A 22,178-nucleotide genomic window follows, 5' to 3' on the forward strand; every position below is an offset into this window, starting at 1 on the left:
ACGGAGATAGGCGAAAATAGCTGATCTCCGTCGGGCCTCTCTACTGCGCAGGTGCAAGTCTCCAATGGCTAACAGTGAAGCATACTTGACTATATGCAACTATAACGTGGCGCTGCGACTCTTTGCATTCCTGTATTTACAGGGAATGTAGCGCCCACTGTAAACCCAGTCTTTTTGGAGTTGTGAAGAATTGAACTTGCATCACATTTTATTGTTGTTCTTTTCCATCTCCTGGAGCACAGGGGTTAATATTGAAATCATGTCTCGGGGCCAGCAGGAAGCAAGTGGAAATCCCCTCAAGGGGGCACAGACTGTGCTAAAATCCCAAGAGATACGACTCGTTTGACACAGAATCCATTGCTCCTGAACATTGATACTTCCTGTGGCACTTCGGGCGGTGTTATTACTGTCAGTGAATAGAGTTCGCTGAATGTATTATGTATACGGTACTTTCCTAGTAGTTTTGGGTCACATGAGCTAGGTGGGTATTCTGTACAGAGTTCCTGTCCTGTAGGATTGAGAGGCGTCACCGCCCTCCCGCTATGCAGGCTCAGGTATCGCACTGTACCTAGCTCACCCTGTCTACCCTCTCCACCTCCTGCTAACTTCTGTCCAATGATTGACAAGAAAAACAAGTTCTTCTCCCCGCCCCTCCCCAGCTGGCCATTCAGCAAACCGTTTGTGAGAGAGGTGGTGTATCCCCGCCTCTAATCAGCACGTGTGTGTCAGAGAGCTGGGAGGGAGTGACAGCTGCGGCTCGGCATGGAGGGGAACAGCAAGGGAAGGAGGAGGGACACCGAGGTGAGGCTGACGGGCTGTTCCCGGGGCAGTGACCAACTCTGCAGGGGGGGTTACCGCTTCGGAGCTGTTGGAAAACATGACTGAATGGATACTGTGCGGGAAGTGAGGGCACTCAGTAGGAAATGGCTCGTCGCCACTTGTCATTTATGGGGGAGGGGTGGGTGGAGGTGGCAATGTCTCTGCGGGGTGACTGTCCAGTGTAAAGCAGAGGAGCATTTCAGTTAGTTACATCATAAAAATAGTACAGATAAAATACACCAGTATAGTTTGACAGGTACCCATGCAGTTCATTTCCTTTTAGATTAGAACAGCAAAGTTGATGAGTAATGTTGTAGCAATGAAAATACAACATTTTTAGCCTGTGTTCCTACTTGTACCAGACCATGAGGCTAGAAACCCACTAGGAGAGCTTTTCTGAGCGCTTTGTGATTTGAAAAGCTCTAGCTAATGTAATGCTATGGGTGTGATCCCACTTGAGTGATGTGATTTTATAAAAATCCCCCATAGCATTGCATTACCAAGAGCTTTTTCAAATCACTCACGCTTACAAAGCGCTCCCAGTGGGTTTCTGGCCTGAGTGGCCAGCGGGAGCGCATAGTGTACTATCCGCTCCGATGGTCCGCTGTGGTCCAGCTGTAGCTTGGGGTAGATGCGTTACCCCCATAGGCTTTAGGGGGTATGCATCCGCCTGTCTGGGATTATTGCGAACCGCACAGAAGTGCAGTCCGCATGGATCCCACAGATCCATTGCAGTGCGGCAAATGTGAACGGCTCATATTTATAAAATAGGAGCTGTTCACTGACTGTCCATCTAGCGATGAGCGGAGAATGGACAAAAAATATGTCTGCTCACAGTGGCGTAGCTAAGGAGCTGTGGGCCCCGATGCAAGTTTTACAATGGGGCCCCCCAAGCACTCTATACATAACAATTTATACGGCGCACCAAAATCTGCCAATGGCAATTACAGTGTCAGAGGTGCAAGAAGGGGATGGGGAGGAGTTTGTTAATGATTACCACTATTCAAAGTATCTACAGAAGTCATTATTATGAGCATAGGACCAATAGAGAGCTCATTCTGTAGTTAAGGGAGGGCCCTTCGGGGCCCCTCTGGCCCAAGGGCCCCGATGCGGTCGCTACCTCTGCACCCCCTATTGCTACGCCCCTGTCTGCTCAAGTGGGAACAGAGCCTAATTAGGCTTGCTAATCGGAAAGTGAGCAGTTCCTATTTTATACATAGTAGCTGTTCACGCCTGTCAGGCTGCAACGGATTCGTGGGATCCATTTCAGTAAGTGGACCGCACTTATGTGTGGTCCGGGATAATCCCGGGCAGGCGGATAGATGTATCCATATAGCCTATGGGCAACACATCTGCCCCGGGCTACAGCTGTACCATCGGAGCAGACATTACACTGTTCCCACTTGTGGCGGACCACATGTGGCCAGTGGGAACCGATGGTCCGCCGTGGTCTAGCTGTAGCCTGGGGCAACTGCGTTTCCCCCATAGGCTATATGGGGGAATGCATCTGCCTGCCCAGGATTATTGTGGACTGTACAGATATGTAGTCCGCTTACTACAACGGATTCTGCAGATCAGTTGGAATGTAACAAGCGTGAATGGCTTCGATTTATAAAATAGGAGCTGTTCATTGTCCATTTAGCGCTCAAGCGGAAGCAGAGCCTTACTGATGCATGTTAACTTGGAGGCTAAGCTAGAATGGGTTGGGCAGGGAACACACAGATTCCTGTGTGTTATGCCACGCCCATCAAAACGCACACTGCTGGGCGCTAGTCTGCTTTAGGGGACACACCTCCAATCACTGTACCCTCTTACAGCACAAATCATTTTGATTGCCCGAATAGTGTGGGTGTAGTTTACTACAACCTATTGGAAACCTAGCAGTTCGAAAGGGTGTCATTCACCCAATCACGTTAGTGGAATTTCCCTATGAGGTTTCCTGCTAGGTCCCCTAAAGTAGACCGGCGCCCACTTGGGAATTGCACGCCTGTTTGTGGTTGTTCAGTTTCCCTTGTGATTTTAAATCAAACCTCATTCAGCTTTTTTCTGTATTATGCAGTCACTCAAAAATTACGATGTATTTCGCCGCATGTGAAAAAAGGTGGTGAACAAACGTGGAAAATTGTTTGTGGGAAACCATGAACAGTAGAAACCCGGGAATCAGGGAAAACACATAGTCAAGTGTATTCGCTGGCATAGAGTAACTTCACCTGAACGCCTTTCTGTTCTTAGAAGACAAATGTCATTTTCAATGGCGCTGTAAGAAGCAGTTGCTTGGGGCCCCCCATGCTGCCTATGCCACCTTGTCTGAGATTTGTATGGCCACCCCGTCACTTGCACACAGATCAGCAGCAACATGGACAGAGGAGAGAGCGGTGCAGGGACCACGAAGTACACTTCAGATGTGGAAGTGAGGTCATTGCTCATTTCCTGCATTTGAAGTGTGCTGCACAGTTACTGTGGGCTTCTCTCCTCTCTTTGGCTTGGTGCTGATCTGCAGGTCTGTGAGGTCTGGCACTCACAGGAACTGTTTCAGCCATAGTTTGGAATTGCCAGCGATTCCAAAAGCGCTAGGATAATGAAAGGTAATTGTGATTCCACGGTGCAACTGCAATTTCCTCAAATCAGTCATGGGTCCTGCAGCATTTTTTTTTACGATTGTGCTAGCATTACATTCAAAAGCGTTTGCTCCGGAAAACACTGTAGAAAGTGCTTAGCAATCGCATTTGCAATTAACACTGGTCCCCAGCACTGAAGTGTTGGAGATGGGGAGGCGGCAGGACACTACATACCCCCAATGACTATACTAGGAGTGGTTTCCTTTTCTGACCCGTTCACTTTTGGCTACCTACCTATAATTTGGGGGGGGGGGATCTACCTTTTTTATTGGGGGAGACACCTTTGAAGTGGCGTGAGGCTTCTTTCACATGAGCAGCTGAGGTGTAGTGCACTCGTGTATTTACTGGTAAGTACCAGCTCAGTACCTGCAGTGTGATGGTGTCTGTCCTCTGCATGCACATTGGAGTGGGTGACAGCCAGCCGCTAGACGTTACATGATGCCATTAGGCTGCATTACATTGCAATTGGAAAGGTGCTTGTTGCCTGGTGAATACGCGCCAAGCATGCAGTTCAGACATCCGTGTGAAAGAGAGCTACTCTGCTGTGTGATGGAACTTCTTCAAGAACATATTCATGAGCCTGTATGAATATACAATGTATGACCAATTCTGATAAAGTAAAGTTCTCATGTAGTAAATCACTTGGGCAGGTCCCTTGACGTTTCCTATGAAATAGGGATTCTGATGTATTAATAAAACATACATGGTTTAGCTCTGTGACCAGCACAAGATCCCGACAAAATGTTTGAATGCTGAGATCCCACTTCATGGTATTGCCAACACCAAAGCTAGGGGCCCACTATGGCATTTTGAGATCTCCGTCGATTTCCCCCCCCAAAAAAAAAAATGCTATGCTGCTTAAAGTAACACTGGGGTGGATTAATAAAAAATGTGATACTTATCCAGGGCTTCCTCCAGTCCCATGAGCAGGGATATGTTGCTCACAGTCCCCCTCCCGAGTCCCTCCGTTCTGGTATCTGTCCCGGTAGGAAGGCTCAGCTGAGCCAATCTGCTCCTCCACGCATGTGCAGAAGAGCTGACTGATGCGACTATGCCAGATTACGGAGACCAATACCAGGAGGCACTCAGTTTTAGCCCATTTCAGGTATACTTTAAAGTCAATGATGGTGAACCTACACCCGCAATTGCCTTTTGTTCAAATTGCTGGTCCTGCAGCATGTTTTCGAAGCAAGATCAACCACTTCGAGACACTGAAGCGAAAAAATTATTATGATATAATGAATTGGTTGTGTAGTACGTATAATTACTAGAAGATTAGTAGCAAAGAAAATATTCTCATATTTTTATCTTCAGTTATATAGTGGTTTTTCTAACATTGCATCATTCTCTAATAAGTGCAGTTTACACAACACTCAGCATTCTAAATGTTTTTACAGAGCAGGCTGTGAACTACTGACCTGTCCTCTTGCAGAGAAAAAGAAAATCCTTGACTGAAAGCTCAGATTACAACCTTCAGAACTCTCTGCAACTTTGAAAGTAGTAGAGCTCAATGGCTATTTTGCATAGATAACATTTGGAGTCTCTTATCTCGCCCTGTACTGGAAACAACATAATGCTGGGGATACACGGTACGTTTTCCTGCTTATCAATCGAGCCACTGATGACTCGATTGATAATTTCCGACAGGTCCGATGACCCCGCTCGATCCCCGCCCGCTCTATCCGAGCGGGAATCGTTCCGGACGGCGGCGGGGATGTGTGGGGACACGGCGGGAGTCGATCTGGCGGCTAATCGAGCTGCCGGGTCGTACCGTGTATCCCCAGCATTAGACTTATGTCTCTGCTCCTGTTTTATTTCTGAGCTGTACTACACATACAAATCATTATATCATAATTTAATTTTTTTTTTTTGTCTCTTTAACCGCCCTAGCGTTCTGGACGAGCTGAGCTCGTCCAGAGACGCTAGAGGGCACCGCTCAGGCCCCGCTGGGCCGATTTTGAATAATTTTTTTTTTTAAACACTTTGCTTGCTGCGTGTCCTACCCGCTCGCCGCCGATCCGCCGCTACCCGACGTGGAAGAGGGCCCCCCCCGCAGACCCCGTGCGCAGCCTGGCCAATCCCCGCCAGGCTGTGCTTTCGGGTGGATCAAAATGTAGACTTCCTCATGCCGACCAAGCCACGCCTATAGCTCCGCTTGTTTTTATCTTGGAACATGTGAGTGCACTACTTTTTAATTTTTTTTAATGATGCAGTTTTACACTATGGAAAGCCTTTTTAGTCACTAGGAATACAGTTTAAACACTAAGAACAGTGCTGCTGGAGTTGTTTGGTCCTTTGCTGCTGGGATGAAACAGCCAGGGTATCGGGATATACCATAAGCGCTATTGCTGTCTTATAACTTGGACGGCAGAGGACCAGGTGAGAGGCCACGTGTGGTGGGGAACTATTTGGTGCACAAGGACAGATGTGATTTTTGCTGTCTGTGGTGTGGCAGCTATAACACATGTTGAGGACCAGTATGACCTGGTGGTTGGTGCATGTGTAACTACACAGATGATTAAGAGGACACGGTGATTTTAAATAAGGATACATATTTTGAAACAGTATCACGCTATGGTCTTTTTTTTCTTTTTTTGCTTTGAGTGATAACACAACAAGAGGAAGCATTTTGGCACATGAGAGCGCAATTGTAAACAGTCGGCTGGTGACACGCTGCATGTCGACTGTGATTTATGAGGGACAGAGCAGAGCGCAGGAGGGCCCTGGAGGAACGATCTATAGCAACAGAGGCTGGTGATTATATGCACAGCCAGCCTCTGTCTGCTATTAGGATGCTTAGAACCCATCTCGGTTCTCTTTAAATAGTCTAAAGCCTTATAAAAATCCTATTTTTATTTGACATTTATCTTCTGCACTATCACCAGTGCTAAAACGCCTCATCCCCGTGGCAGAACGCTGTATTTAAACCCTCCAAATACTGGGGCAAAATTCCACGACTTTCAAAGTCGTGGATTTTGCTGCCCGGGGAGGCAGAGCTTAGCGCTGTAGCTCTGCCTCCATTAACATCATCCCCACTGATTGTCGCCTCTCCCCCGCCCCTCTCAGTGAAAGAAGACTGAGAGGGGCGGGGGAGAGGCGGCGATCAGTGGGGATTGACGTGAGTAGAGGCAGAGCTACAGCGCTAAGCTCTGCCTCTATCAGGAAGCGCTCCCCACATTTTGCCCCGGGGATTTGGGGGGTTTAATGACAGCGTTCTGCTGCAGGGATGCAGTGTTTTTGCACTGGTGATATTGCAGAAGATAAATGTTCAATAAAAATAGGATTTTTAGAAGGCTTCAGACTTTTTTTTTTTTTTTTTTTTTTATAAGGATTTTGTTTTGTTTTTAGTGCTGGCGATTTTAAAAATCGCCTTAAAGACACTTGTGCAATGTCAGCTTATGTGAGTGTGCTTACATGAGCGATGAGCTTTCTATCCAATCACAAACGCTGCTCCTGCACCATTATCAGAGCGTTTGTGATTCAATAGAAAGGATAGGGAAATCGCTAAGCGCTTAAAGTGCTTTTGAAAAGCAACTTCCCGAGCACTTTAATGAATAAATACATTGTATTTATTAATTTCCGGGGCAAATAGTTCACTTCCTGACTGACGAAAGGGCTTAGAAAAGTGCTTTCCTACGCGAAAATCGCTCTGAAAGTGCTTAGAAAAGAGCTTTCAAAATCGCCCCATAAATAGCTCAGCTATTGTGCTGGCGTTTTATACAAGGCCTAAGGGCTGGTTCACACTGCAAGAGCTTTTTATGCACTAATGATCTTAAAATCTCTTGCTACTGCTATTCTATGGTTGAATTTTATAAAATCACATTGCTCAGGCCAGCACACACACATACACATTACATTAGCAAGGGCTTTTAAAATCACTGGTGCTTAGGAAAAGCTCTTGCAGTGTGAACCAGCCCTAAAAATGGACGTTGACAGTAGTGATGGCAGAACGGTCTCCAGGAAACTTTCACTGTTCGCGTTTAAGGCCCCCGTACATGTTAGAAACCACAAAATTTGCAAGGTATGTTAAGGAGAACTGTGGGAACAAGAGGAATTCTTTTTTCAAAAAGACCTTGTAGTTTTTGAGAATCAATTTTAACCACTTGAGGACCCACCCTTTACCCCCCTTAAGGACCAGCGCTGTTTGTTGTGATCTGTGCTGGGTGGGCTCTGCAGCCCCCAGCACAGATCAGGGTGCACGCAGAGCGATCAGATCGCCCCCCTTTTTTCCCCCCTATGGGGATGATGTGCAGGGGGGGTCTGATCGCTCCTGCGTGCAGGCTAGTTGCGGGGGGGGCACCTCAAAGCCCCCCTCCGCGGCGACATTCACCCCCCTCCCTCTCCTACCTCTCCCCCCGGTGATCCGGGCTGCACAGGACGCTATCCGACCTGTGCAGCCAGTGACAGGACGTCCCCTGTCACATGGCGGCGATCCCCGTCCGCTGATTGGCCGGGGATCGCCGATCTGCCTTACGGCGCTGCTGCGCAGCAGCGCCGTACAATGTAAACAAAGCGGATTATTTCCGCTTGTGTTTACATTTAGCCTGCGAGCCGCCATCGGCGGCCTGCAGGCTATTCACGGAGCCCCCCGCCGTGAATTGACAGGAAGCAGCCGCTCGCGCGAGCGGCTGCTTCCTGATTAATCAGCCTGCAGCTGGCGGCGCAGTACTGCGTCGCTGGTCCTGCAGCTGCCACTTTGCCGACGCACGGTATAAGCGTGCGGTCGGCAAGTGGTTAAGTTACAAGAGTAAAAAGGCCTTTTTAAATGCAGTTAAATGACAGTATCAACTTATCGGTAGTGTAAATTTACATATATTCTAAAGAAAGAGCAGTGAATTTCTATGATTAGGTCTCCAGGTGGTCTGTACACAGTGCGTTATGACCACCTGGAAACCCAGTGGAAATGTGGCAACACTTTGGCCAGGTATCGATATACATCGATTTACAGCCGCAACATGATGTCATCAAGCCGCGTCCTGGAGCTGTACCCTCACTGATACGAAATTCCAACTATAAAATACCTTCCTAGCAGAAAATAGCTTCTGACAGCAAGAGATAAAAAGGGAATTTCTTATCAGTGAGGGCCACACTGTAGTCACTTCCTGTCTGAGTCAGGACTGAGTCAGCCACTTACATACCTGATATTTAACTCTTTCAGACAGAGAAAGGAAAAAAAAGGTACACAGCATAGTTATTTGTGTGCTAGGCTCTGTACATACACATGTCTATCTCATCAAGTCACATGTCACTTCGGATATCCTTTAATTAGATTCGATCAGAGAGAGATTTGTCTCTTGGTCGAATCTCCTCATCATTGATAAATGTATGACTACCTTTACATTTGTATTAGTGCAGTTTGACCAGCTGCAACTTGGAAGTGTAAGGGCCCATTTCCACTATCGCGAATTCGCATGCGGTTTTCGCATGCAAATTCGCATAGTAATACAAGTGAATGGGACTGTTTCCACTTGTCAGGATTCCTTTGCGGTTTTTCTGTGCAGGAAAAATTTGCATGGCAGAGCCATCAAAATTCGCATACCGCATACCCCTATGCAAATCGCATACAATGTATTTAATAGGAAATGCACATGAGGTTTGAGTATAGAAACAATGGAAAAGCACACCAACACTGCCATGGTTAAATTTGCATGCATCGTCATCCATGCGAATTCGCATGAAAATTCGCATGGACCCGCATGCGAAATTCGCATGCAAATTTTTACCGCGGCAATTCGCACCGCACAAGTGGAAATGCAGCCTTAATGATCAGAGATTTTGGGGAGTCATTTTAAAATTTAGTTTTGATTTTGTGTTTCAAGCTTTTATTATACTCAAAATGCATACTAGACCCTTGCTTGGCACGTTTTTGGCAAGGTACAGGAAAAAAGGTTATGAAAATTAATTGGATCGCTTTTTGCACAGAAACCCAGCAGAAACTGAATGCCAGAGAGTTTAACCACTTCCGGATTCTCGGAGCGTATATACACGCCCCTGAATCCTGAAGTGTATTCCATGGAAACGGCCCCTCGTATGAGCGGCCGTTCCATGTCAGTTCCCGGAGGGTGTCTCCGTGAACACCCTGCAAGCCGATCGGCGGCTCGCAGGGTAAATGTAAACACACGGGGAAGATCTTCCCCGGTGTTTACATGTATACGGCGCTGCTGCGCAGCAGCGCCGTAGAGGAGATCGGCGATCCCCGGCCTCTGATTGGCCGGGGATCGCCAGCATCTTATAGGCTAAAGCCTATCCCATCAGGCGCAGGACGGAAATCCGTCCTGCACCGCTCACAGGGGGAGGGAGAGGGAGGGAAGGGGAAGGAGGCCCGGAAGCGCTGCGGAGGGGGGCTTTGAAGAGCCCTCCGCAAGCGCAAGCAGCCGGCGGCGATCAGACCCCCCCAGCAGGACATCCCCCTAGTGGGGAAAAAAGGGAGGAAGTCTGATCGGCCTGGCTGCTATCTGATCGGTGCTGCGGGCTGGAGAGCCCACGCAGCACCGATCAGCAAACCCCATAGTGGTACAGAAGTGGTTAATGAGTTCACAGCAAGTGTCTTTTTCTTTTCTTTTATGTAAACAATCCTTTTTTTTTTTTTTTTTTTTAATTAAGCTTAATTTTGCTTCCAGTGTATGTTGAGTCCTGATTGTTAGTGAAATGGGGATGGATGTATGAGGAGGGTGCACTGTACACCAAAGTAAAGTATTTCTCTTATGTGGAGGCTTAGAAACTGCTTGGTGACCATAGTTCGTTATGGATATGTTAAGTCAGCTGAAGTGTCTTTAAAAGAGATATTTTTAGCTTGTGCACTTCTATCTGTTTCAAGCCCTCAGCTGACACACTGGCTGTATCAGGAAATTAGGTTATGGTAGGTCTGCATTCACAATGAAAACATCATACAAAAATAGTACAAACAAGTGTAGCTACAATACAGTAGTTATGTCAATATTTATTTAATACAATATTTGTAAAGGTCCATTAAGGTTTTGTGAAAAAAAAAAAGTTGTTGTAAAATAAAAAATTGAAATTGCTTTCGGACTGCTTCATACTTTCTCCAACTCACTCCTGACATCTCACACCTGGGAAAAAGGAATTGTTGTGTCAATTTAAAGTGAACCCGAGGTGAAAATAAACTGATGAGATAAAAAATTTGTATTTATCCCCTTACTCCTAAAAATGTTTTTTTTTTTTTTATTTAGATATCCCATGGTTTTATTTTCCATTTAAAGACTTGCCGACCGCCCACAGCCGATGGGCGGCGGCAAAGTGGACACCGAAAGGACCGCAATACGCCCAAGGGCGTTGCGTCCTTTCGGCATGCCGGGGGAGCGATCGCGTCATTGATGACGCGCGCTTCCCCTGGCAACTGGCTCCGCCCACCCGCGACGACAACCCGCCGGCTGTTCGGAAGCGCCCGCGGGTTGTTAACCCCGCGATCGCCGCTACAAAGTGTATAATACACTTTGTAATGTTTACAAAGTGTATTATACAGGCTGCCTCCTGCCCTGGTGGTCCCAGTGTCCGAGGGACCACCAGGGCAGGCTGCAGCCACCCTAGTCTGCACCCAAGCACACTGATTTCCCCCCCCCCCCGCCCCCTGATCGCCCGCAGCACCCCTCAGACCCCCTGCCCACCCCCCAGACCCCTGTTTGCACCCAATCACCCCCCTAATCACCCATCAATCACTCCATGTCACTATCTATCAACGCTATTTTTTTTATTTGGTCCCTAACTGCACCCTGGGGACTCCTGATCACCCCCCGTGTACTGTATGCATCTATCCCCCCTGATCACCTGTCAATCACCCATCAATCACCCCCTGTCACGGCCACCCATCAATCTGCCCCTAACCTGCCCCTTGCGGGCAATCTGATCACCCACCCACACCAATAGATTGCCCGCAGATCCGACATCAGATCACCTCCCAAGTGCAGTGTTTACATCTGTTCTCTACCCTAAACACCCACTAATTACCCATCAATCACCCCCTATCACCACCTGTCACTGTTACCTATCAGATCAGACCCTAATCTGCCCCTTGCGGGCACCTAATCACCCGCCCACACGCTCAGATTGCCCTCAGACCCCCCCTTATCAATTCACCAGTGCATTAATTACATCTGTTCTTCCCTGTAATAACCCACTGATCACCTGTCAATCACCTGCCAATCACCCATAACCCATCAATCACCCCCTGTCACCCCCTGTCACTGCCACCCATCAATCAGCCCCTAACCTGCCCCTTGCGGGCAATCTGATCACCCACCCACACCATTAGATCGCCCGCAAACCCGCAGTCAGATCACCTCCCAATTGTATTGTTAACATCTGTTCTCTTCTCTAAACACTCACTAATTACCCATCAATCACCCCCTATCACCACCTGTCACTGTTACCTATCAGATCAGACCCCCTATCTGCCCCCAGGGCAGTATAGGAACCCCACAAGTGACCCCTTTTTAGAAAAAAATACACCCCAAGCTATTCTGTTAGGTGTATGACGAGTTCATAGAAGATTTTATATTTTTGTCACAAGTTAGCGGAAATTGATTGTTATTGTTTTTTCACAAAGTGTCATTTTTCACTAACTTGTGACAAAAAATAAAATCTTCTATGAACTCACCATACACCTAACGGAATACCTTGGGGTGTCTTCTTTCTAAAATGGGGTCACTTGTGGGGTTCCTATACTGCCCTGGCATTTTAGGGGCCCTAAACCGTGAGGAGTAGTCTTGAAACCAAATGTCGCAAAATGACCTGTGAATAGGACGTTGGGCCCCTTAGCGCACCTAGGCTGCAAAAAAGTGTCACATGTGGTATCGCCGTACTCAGGAGAAGTAGTATAATGTGTTTTGGGGTGAATTTTTACACATACCCATGCTGGGTGGGAGAAATCTCTCTGTAAATGGACAATTGTGTGTAAAAAAAAAAAAATCAAAAATTTGTCATTTACAGAGATATCTCTCCCACCCAGCATGGGTATGTGTAAAAATACACCACAAAACACATTATACTACTTCTCCTGAGTACAGCGGTCCCACATGTGTGGCACTTTTTTTCACCCTAAGTGCGCTAAGGGGCCCAAAGTCCAATGAGTACCTTTAGGATTTCACAGGTCATTTTGCGACATTTGGTTTCAAGACTACTCCTCAAGGTTTAGGGCCCCTAAAATGCCAGGGCAGTATAGGAACCCCACAAATGACCCCATTTTAGAAAGAAGACGCCCAAAGGTATTCCGTTAGGAGTATGGTGAGTTCATAGAAGATTTTATTTTTTTGTCACAAGTTAGCGGAAAATGACACTTTGTGAAAAAAGACAATTAAAATCAATTTACGCTTACTTGTGACAAAAAATAAAATCTTCTATGAACTCACCATACTCCTAACGGAATACCTTTGGGCGTCTTCTTTCTAAAACGGGGTCATTTGTGGGGTTCCTATACTGCCCTGGCATTTAAGGGGCCCTAAACCGTGAGGAGTAGTCTTGAAACCAAATGTCGCAAAATGACCTGTGAAATCCTAAAGGTACTTATTGGACTTTGGGCCCCTTAGCGCAGTTAGGGTGCAAAAAAGTGCCACACATGTAGTATCGCCGTACTCAGGAGAAATAGTATAATGTGTTTTGGGGTGTATTTTTACACATACCCATGCTGAGTGGGAGAAATATCTCTGTAAATGGACAATTGTGTGTAAAAAAAAAAAAAAAAAAATATTTACAGAGATATTTCTCCCACCCAGCATGGGTATGTGTAAAAATACACCCCAAAACACATTATACTACTTCTCCTGAGTACGGCAATACCACATGTGTGGCACTTTTTTTGCAGCCTAACTGCGCTAAGGGGCCCAAAGTCCAATGAGCACCTTTAGGCTTTACAGGGGTGCTTACAATTTAGCACCCCCCAAAATGCCAGGACAGTAAACTCACCCCACAAATGACCCCATTTTGGAAAGTAGACCCTTCAAGGTATTCAGAGAGGAGCATAGTGAGTCCGTGGCAGATTTCATTTTTTTTTTTTTTTTTGTCGCAAGTTAGAAGAGATGGAAACTTTTTTTCCTTTTTTTTTTTTTTTTTTTTGTCACAAAGTGTCATTTTCCGCTAACTTGTGACAAAAAATAAATTCTTCTATGAACTCACCATGCCTCTCAGTGAATACTTTGGGATGTCTTCTTTCCAAAATGGGGTCATTTGAGGGGGTATTTATACTATCCTGGAATTTTAGCACCTTATGAAACATGACAGGTGGTCATAAAAGTCAGTGATGCTCCAAAATGGGAAAATTCACTTTTGGCACCATAGTTTGTAAACGCTATAACTTTTACCCAATCCAATAAATATACACTGAATGTTTTTTTTCTTTTATTAAAGACATGTAGCAGAATAACTTTCGCGCTCAAATGTATAGGAAATTTTACTTTATTTCAAAAATGTCAGCACAGAAAGTTAAAAAAGTCATTTTTTTTTTTACAAAATTCATGTCTATTTTGATGAATATAATAAAAACTAAAAATCGCAGCAGCAAACAAATAGCACCAAAAGAAAGCTGTATTAGGGCCCTTTTCCACTAGAGCGATTGTGATTGCTGAATCGCAAAATCGCAAATCGCTAGTGATTTTTAAATCGCTAGAGTTGTTACTTTATCATAGAAATCATGAGAAGTATTTTCCACTACAGTGATTCGATTTGGAAATCGCTAATCGCAAATCGCAATCGCTTGCTGGAGCGATTTTTACATTGATAATGCAATGCAAATGAAAATCAAAAATCGCAATCGCATAACAGAATTAATGAAAAATCGCAATCGCTGGCGTTTGTGATTTGTGATTGCGATTGCTAGTGGAAAAGGACCCTTAGTGACAAGAAAAGGAGGTAAAATTCATTTAGGTGGTAGGTTGTATGACCGAGCAATAAACCGTGAAAGCTGCAGTGGTCTGAATGGAGAAAAAGGCTCTGGTCCTTAAGGGGTAGAAAGACTGTGGTCCTCAAGTGGTTAAACATTTACAAAATAGATTGAATGTTTAGTTGCCTCTGCGCAGTGGCAGTCCATTAAGTGTCCCAGAGAGAAAATACATGAACTATTGACTTTTTTTTTTTTTTATCTCCTCCTGCTCTCAGAAGTTGTATTCTGCCAGGAAAACTTTTTTATAGCTTTAATCTTCTTATTGGTGAGGTTTACTGTATTCCCAACAAAGAACCAACAAGACAGAAGCTGTCACTTCCATGCCTAAAAATTAACTCTTTTAGGCAGCAAAATACAAGTAAAACAGTCTGATTATTATTGTTTTGCACTGTACATGTGCATGTTTATCTCATGTCACACGTTGCCTCAGGTACACTTTTAAAGGGGTTCTCTGTGTGTGTGTGTGTGTGTGTGTGGGGGGGGGGTTGAAAATAAATTCCGACACTTACCTGGGGCATCTATAAGCCCTCTGTAGCTGTCAAATCCTGCACCGTCCTCTGATCACCCGTTCCCCACTGCCGGCACTGGGCAATTATTCGTCTAATAAGGCGAATAATGCGCGCTCCCGTTCTCATCATCAGGAGCTTACTGCGCAGGCGCAGTATGAAGTTTTCTTGTACTGCGCCTGCGCAGTAAGCTTCCAATGACAGACGCGGGAGCGAGTACGCGCACAGCCGCACTTGGATGGGATGCCATGTTAGACGGGCCGGCGGCGAGGAATGGCAGATCGTTGGAGGACGGCGTGGGACATTACAGCTACAGTATCGTAAACTATATCCTTTTGATTCTGTAAACGGTATGAAAGAACTTATCCTGGCTTCCCTCCCCCTCTCAAACACGGAATCAGTGCCTGTTTCTCATGCTATTGAACACTCACAGGATTTGATGTTCTGAATTGTATGAGGTAATACAGCCATTTCAAGATTGACTTATGAATACTGCTGGCAACACGCTGTTTGATTCCAATGGGAGCAATTGATACCAATATGCTGGAATGCTAAGCAGGCTGTTTCCTGTAGCATGGATCGGGGGGTAGGCCCTAGAGCTGCGCAGCCGCACTCACGGCTATGCGGACTGCGCAGCCGCGGCCAGCTCATGTGGCCATGTTAGTGGAGGCAGGAGAGCCGATCCAGACCGTGGGGTCGGGAGCCGGCCCAGGGGGCTATTGAGCGGCGGGACCCTGCGGAATGGCGCGGACGGCGTCCTCCGTGCCTTCAAATGTGATGCAGGTATTTAACGTTTTTTTTGAGTTGGCCTCGGAAGTCCTTTAAAGGAAACCTAAACTGAGAAGGATATTGTTTTTTTTTTCTTTTTAAATAATACCAGTTGCCTGACTCTCCTGCTGATCCTGTGTCTCTAATACTTTTAACCACAGCGCCTCAACGAGCATGCAGATCAGGTGCTCCGACTGAAATCAGACTGGATTAGCTGCATGCTTGCTTCAGGTGTGTGATTCAGCCACTACTGCAGACACAGAGATCAGCAGGAAAGAAACATCCATATCCCTCTCAGTTTAGGTTCCCTTTAAATATACAGTATATTATTACTTAAAGGGAAGGTTCAGGGAGGGGATTCAAAAAATAAAAATAAATTTCCACTTACCTGGGGCTTCCTCCAGCCCGTGGCAGGCAGGAGGTGCCCTCGCCGCCGCTCCGCAGGCTCCCGGTGGTCTCCGGTGCCCGACCTGGCCAGGCCGGCTGCCAGGTCGGGCTCTTCTGCGCTCCATTTCCTGGGACTTCTGCGTCCCACGACGGCGCGCTGACGTCATCGGACGTCCGCCGGGCTGTACTGCGCATGCGCAGTAGTTCTGCGCATGCGCAGTACAGCCCGGCGGACGTCCGATGACGTCAGCGCGCCGGCGTGGGACGCAGAAGTCCCAGGAAATGGAGCGCAGAAGAGCCCGACCTGGCAGCCGGCCTGGCCAGGTCGGGTCGGGCACCGGAGACCACCGGGAGCCTGCGGAGCGGCGGCGAGGGCACCTCCTGCCTGCCACGGGCTGGAGGAAGCCCCAGGTAAGTGGAAATTTATTTTTATTTTTTGAATCCCCTCCCTGAACCTTCCCTTTAAATGGAAGGGGAAAGGGCTTATCAGTTTGATACATTTTGTCTGGACAGGGACTATATGTAAGTAGTGATAAAGTTAAAGTGGACCCAAATTAAAAATACAAGATTTCAGAAATAAAATCTATTTTCTAAATTATAATAATAAATAGCAGCCTTTTTTCAGCTGCATGATGACAAATATAAAATATTTTACATTTATTGGAGGAACCCCTCCCTTCCTTTCAAATTGCCGGGACAAAATCCGGCAAACTGGTGGAGTAGGTGGTGTCCAGCAATGGAGGAATTGCTAATGGCTGCCCCCAGTATAACCCTAGTTATGGAAAGAGAAGGGTGAAAAGCATGCATTGACATGATCATAGGTTTGAAAGAGTGTTTATTTATCGTTGTATGTGTCAGTGGTGCAACTAAATATTTTTAATTTAAAAAAATGTTTGGTTTGGGTCCGCTTTAATGGCGAATGAAAGGGAGGAATGCTAAAATGTGAAAATTGCTATGGTCCATAAGGGGAAAAACCCTTTAGTGGTGAACTAGTTAAGGAATGTTGAGGGTGGGGCTAAATTGTGGGTGTGGTCACAACTAATGGTTTTTCTGCTACAATAATGGATGTATTTTACACCCCTCTATTAGCAGCAACCACAGAAGCACCATGCAATTTATAAGATTTGAAAAAAAAAAAGTTGGATACTTACCTATGGAGAGGGACAGCTCTGGATCTTGTAGAGCCTTTCTTGTCCTCTCTGTGCCCTCGTTTCCCTGCTGTTGCCTATTCAAGTTCTCCACCTCTGGGAGCCCTCGTTAGGCTTTGGAAACGTATTCGTATATACGTTCCACAACAAAATGTATACGTGCATTGAGCACCAAGTTTAAACCTAGCAAATCTGGCTTTGCAAATTTGGAACATTGGGGAGCCTCCCCGTGGCGCTCCTGGATAGTGCTAATGTAGCATGAACTATAAGCATTCAGCTATTTATTGTACTGTGACCGTTCCCAGAATATCTTCACTGCTTTTTTTTATGTTGTCTTTTCCTTGCTAATTGGTTTCCTGTATTTTAGAGCTCCATCGATGGACCAAGTCTGGAATTTGAATATAATGACTCTGACCAGTTGTCCGCAGAGTTAGCAGGTACTCAAATGAACTGGAAGAAACCTACATTGCCTGGATGGTGACTCATCCTGCAAGTTGTAAAGTCCTGCACGATTTTTCAGTAGAAAGTGTTGTTTACATAGCATGTCTTCTCTTCCTGACAGAGTTGTACAGTTACACAGAAGAGCCAGAGCAAAGTCTAAACCGCAGATGTTTTGAGGAAAAGTTTAGAGCTCAAGGTAACTGCAGAGCTGTATTATCTTTGCAAGTGTGATAAGTAAGAAATGTGTATTATGAAAAATATTGGGTGTTGACACCATTGTTGCTAAAGGAGACTTTCGTGTTTGTGTTGGGCATTGTGTTCAGTTGTAGATACAGTCAACCTACCATTAAATCCATGTCTAAACATGTTGCTCTGGCTTTTATAGCTCAGCTGTACATTGTCTTCTCCATTCATCTTTTTTTACATGCTGACATCATTTAATTGTGTGGCAGTTTCCCGCCTTATGCTGGGAATACACGGTTCATTTTTAAGCTGAAAAGATGGTTTGATAGATCATTTCCAACATGTCCAATCTCACTTTGGATTCTTTGGCCGCTTATTTTCTGATAGAAGTAAATGGAAAAAGATAAGAAAAATGAGTGGAAGATAAGAATCGAGAGCTGAATCGAGCGTCAAAAACGATCGATAGCAAAAACCCCTGGCAGAAACAAATCGTGTATTCCCAGCATTACTGTAATAATTCTGCAGCTGAGATTTCAGTGAAGTAACAGGCAATAGGAGAGACTGTCAATGTTATATTCTTCAACTGCTGTGGAAGGAACTCAGAACTACTTAAAGAGGAACTCCAGCCTAAACAAACATACTGTCATTAAGTTACATTAGTTATGTTAATTAAAATAGATAGGTAATATAGGCCTCAATTCACTAAGATCATGCTGGAGATAATAAGGCAAGAGTAAACTTACCTCCACACAGTGAGAGAGTTATCTTATCTCTTCATTCCTTAAGTTACCTCCTTTGTAGTTAATTTACCCCCTCTGTAGTTATTTTCACATGCAGTTAATTAACAGCCTGTCTTTAACTCTGGAGTTATTTTAAGGATTGAAGAGTTAGCTTAAAGACAGAAGAGTTAACTTTAGGTTTGCCTGAGGTAAAATGTTTCCTGAATACTACATGCCTTATCACCATGGTAACAACTCTAGAAGAGTTATTAAAGACAGGAGATAATCTTAGTGAATTGAGGCCATTATCTCTTACCCACCCTGTTTTAAAAGAACAGGCAAATGTTTGTGATTTCTTGATGGCAGCCATCTTTTTGGTTGAAAAGAGGTGATAGGGAGCATGAGACACAGTTCCAACTGTCCTGTGTCCTGAGCGCCTCTCCCAGTTGCTAGGCAACATGAATAACAACATAGGAAATCCCATCATGCTCTGCACAGCATCAGGGAAAAAAAGCCCGGGCTTCTTTTCTTTGATGGGTGGAGCTTAGCTAAAAATGCAGCTAAAAATGATGCTTTTGGTAAGAAAAACAAAGTTCTGATGCTGTGAAACTGTTAAAGAAACGCCAAGCCTTTTCAGTTCTGCTGAGTAGATTTTTAGTCCGGAGGTTCACTTTAATGCTGGCTGTTCTGTTTGCTTGGGCTATATGAATCACCATACCGACTGGAAAAAATTAAAAGCATTTTTACAAGTAAAACTTTTCACGTACTATATGCCGAGATTCAAATGTACATGTTGGTGTCTGCCTAAAGTTTTAAAGAGTTATTTTTGTTGTATTTAGTAAATGGTCCTTTTAATGAAACTGTCAATGTATCACTGTGCTTGGTGTGTAAAAGCTATTTTCCTTCTGATGGAATTTTTTAGTAAACATTATACATTTTCCTTTACCAGCAGGGGAAACAAAATGGGTATCTCTGGACTCTGCGCAGCACAGAACTTACATCATGTGCCTCCTTGATGAGCTTGAGGTGGTGAGCCGGGAAATGCGTCTATCAGCAGCTAGAGCTATACTATACTTGGCACAAGGTGGGCACCAAGACGGACAGGTGCAGGTATCATTTGTTGTATCCAAATCTGGTGGTACAATTTACAATGCTATATAGGCCATAGTTTAGACCGTAGGTGTCAAACTGGCCCGTGGCACCATACAATTTGGCTCACCAGTGGATTCAGATAATAACATTGAATATGGCCTTTGGTCATGCTTGTGTACCCCCCCCCCTCCCCCCAACTGCTATCTTCACATCACCTTACTCTCTTCCTACATATTTATAGAGCATGGCTGTGGTGATGTATTGAGGTGCTGATGATATTAGGGAATACAGGAACATATTTCTGTCATTTTTCTGTCTGCTATATCTCGCATGTGTTTTCTGCTTTGAAACGATGGTCATCTGGCTGTACTACATTTGCATCTAAAGGGACTTCAGTTAATAGAGCTGGGGTGTTAGCCTCCAGCAAAGACATTGGTTAATTAGACAATGGCAGAAGTGAAGGGTTTTGTTCTACCTAACTGGAGTGGAAGCTTGGAAGTCATTGACAACTGAAACATTTACCACTTCTGTTGATGAAGACTGTTAAAGCATTGTCAAGAACTCTAGACTAGCCAGGAAGAGCCTCCTGTGTGTTACACACTATTTCGTTGTGAGGAAATTAAATTATTGGTGGAGGTGCAAACTATATCCTTATCTTTGATCAGCTAGGAAATACGGTCAACAATGGAGTTGAAAAGTCTCACTTCACAATCTTTTGATGTATAGACTTTTACCTGGAGAATTTGGATTAAGGAAGTCGCGTGTGTGTGTGTGTGTGTGTGTGCGTGTGCGTGTGTGTGTGTGTGTGTGTGTGTGTGTGTGCTATAGTACATTTTTCACGTGTGGATGTTAGATCTCTGGAAATCCAATTATGACTGAGGATGTAATTAAATCTAGTCCCGTCCCCCCCCCCCCCCCCCCCCCACACACACACAGGATTACAGCCTCGAGGCGAATATTTCATTATAAAAACCAGGGGACAGATACCTCAAATCAGTCCCCTCCTGACGGTAGCTGCAGCTGGACTCCTGGTCTAACCAGAATTGTGTCCGTCCACAAAAGTCCAAGGTTCTTCTATCTGGATCCCTGTATTTGGGTAAGCAAATTGCTTGGTGTGTATTTTTGTAACTTTTATCTTTGTAACTTTTTACATTGTTTTTGTAATCTTTTGTATATATTCTGTTCTGCATTGTTCCACTTTTGTCCCTGGAATATTAAATTATTATTTAATAAGCTTGACTTCTGCTGTACTAAACTAACACTCATAGCCTAGAAGAGATTGAAGTGTGTATAAGTCCGTGCCTGATTGTATGATTGAGCGACACTACCGTATAAGATTGTAATTGCATTGTGTGTGGGGCGTTTGTCATACTTTGGCCTAAAGCGCGCAGCTGACCCAACGTACGAAAACGCCAGTGCGAGTAGCTTAACAGCTGAGTGGCTAACAGTATCGTTCGGAACGACTGTTAGTGGTTTTGCTTCACTACAGTGTAAGATTGCAACTGTGTGGGTGCGTGGCGTTCCCGTATTTGGCCTAAGCGCAACGCTGACCCGAATACGAAAACGCGGATTGCGCGCTGAGGACTCGACAGCAGAGTGAAAGTGTCTAGCGAACCGCTAGTGGTGGCAGTGAGAGGTGTTCTGAGGGGTCCCAGCCTTGTTTTAGGCACCACAGTTGCCACCGACAGGCAGAGAAGGAACACGCGGAACGGCGACACCAGGCCGAGAGGGAAAGACACCAGGCTGAGAGGAAACAAGTTGTACAGCGACACCAGCTGGAGCTGGCTAAACTTCAGCAGCGGAACCGGTCTGCTGGACCCGCAGAACACGAAGGTGAGCGAGTCCACAGAATCCCCCTGGATAAGTTCCCCGCTATGGACAAGGACTCTGACATAGACACTTTCCTACAGGGGTTTGAAAGGACTTGTCGGCAGTATGGGGTGCCCCGTGAGCAGTGGGCAAGATACCTCACACCAGGGCTGAGAGGCAAGGCCCTGGAAGCGTTTGTGAGTCTCCCCCAGGAGGAAGAAACAGACTTTGAGGCAATTAAGAAAGCCATCATTGCACGATACCACCTCATGCCAGAGGTATATCGCAAATGTTTCAGGACAGTGCAGCGAGCGCCTAATGAGTTACCTGGATCATGCGTGCAACCTTCACACTGCCTTCCAGCAGTGGGTGAAAGGACTGGCTGTTGAAACCTTTGATGCCCTGCAGGAACTGATAATAAAAGACCAGTTCCTCCACACTTGTCCTGTTGAGGTCCGGCAGTTTGTACGGGACCGAGAGCCGAAGACCGTGGATGAGGCCGCGAAAGTTGCTGATGCCTACACGTCCAATCGAGCATCTGATTTTCGGAGGACTACGGCGCCCAGCTGGAAGGGAGAAAAGACTGCGAGACCTTCTCCTCTGAGCACCCAGCAAAGCCAAGTCCTGCAGCCGCCTGGAGGTAGAACAGCCACCGTTGACACTCAGAGATGTTTTGCCTGTAACAAACCGGGTCACATCAGTGCTACGTGCCCAGAAAAGAAGGAAGCCCCAAACTCTCGCGGGGCCTGAAATGCGTTGTGTGCCACCAGGAATGCAGGTAGCTATGCAGAGAATCT

At 45.7% G+C, this 22,178-nt stretch overlaps 1 protein-coding gene across 1 annotated transcript in view; it reads left to right on the top strand.

The window, feature by feature from the left end:
* The first annotated feature begins 718 nt into the window (after nucleotides 1-718).
* STRIP2 (striatin interacting protein 2) overlaps nucleotides 719-22,178 on the top strand; it is a 91,509-nt gene continuing 70,049 nt past the window's right edge. Inside the window, exons 1-4 of the mRNA XM_068275961.1 lie at nucleotides 719-801; nucleotides 17,505-17,574; nucleotides 17,700-17,774; nucleotides 19,430-19,564. Of these exons, the coding sequence (XP_068132062.1) occupies nucleotides 763-801; nucleotides 17,505-17,574; nucleotides 17,700-17,774; nucleotides 19,430-19,564 (319 nt within the window). The 5' untranslated portion in view covers nucleotides 719-762. The remainder of the gene's footprint in view (nucleotides 802-17,504; nucleotides 17,575-17,699; nucleotides 17,775-19,429; nucleotides 19,565-22,178) is intronic.

The sequence above is a fragment of the Hyperolius riggenbachi genome, chromosome 3 (assembly GCF_040937935.1).
Source record: "Hyperolius riggenbachi isolate aHypRig1 chromosome 3, aHypRig1.pri, whole genome shotgun sequence".
NCBI lineage: Eukaryota > Metazoa > Chordata > Amphibia > Anura > Hyperoliidae > Hyperolius > Hyperolius riggenbachi.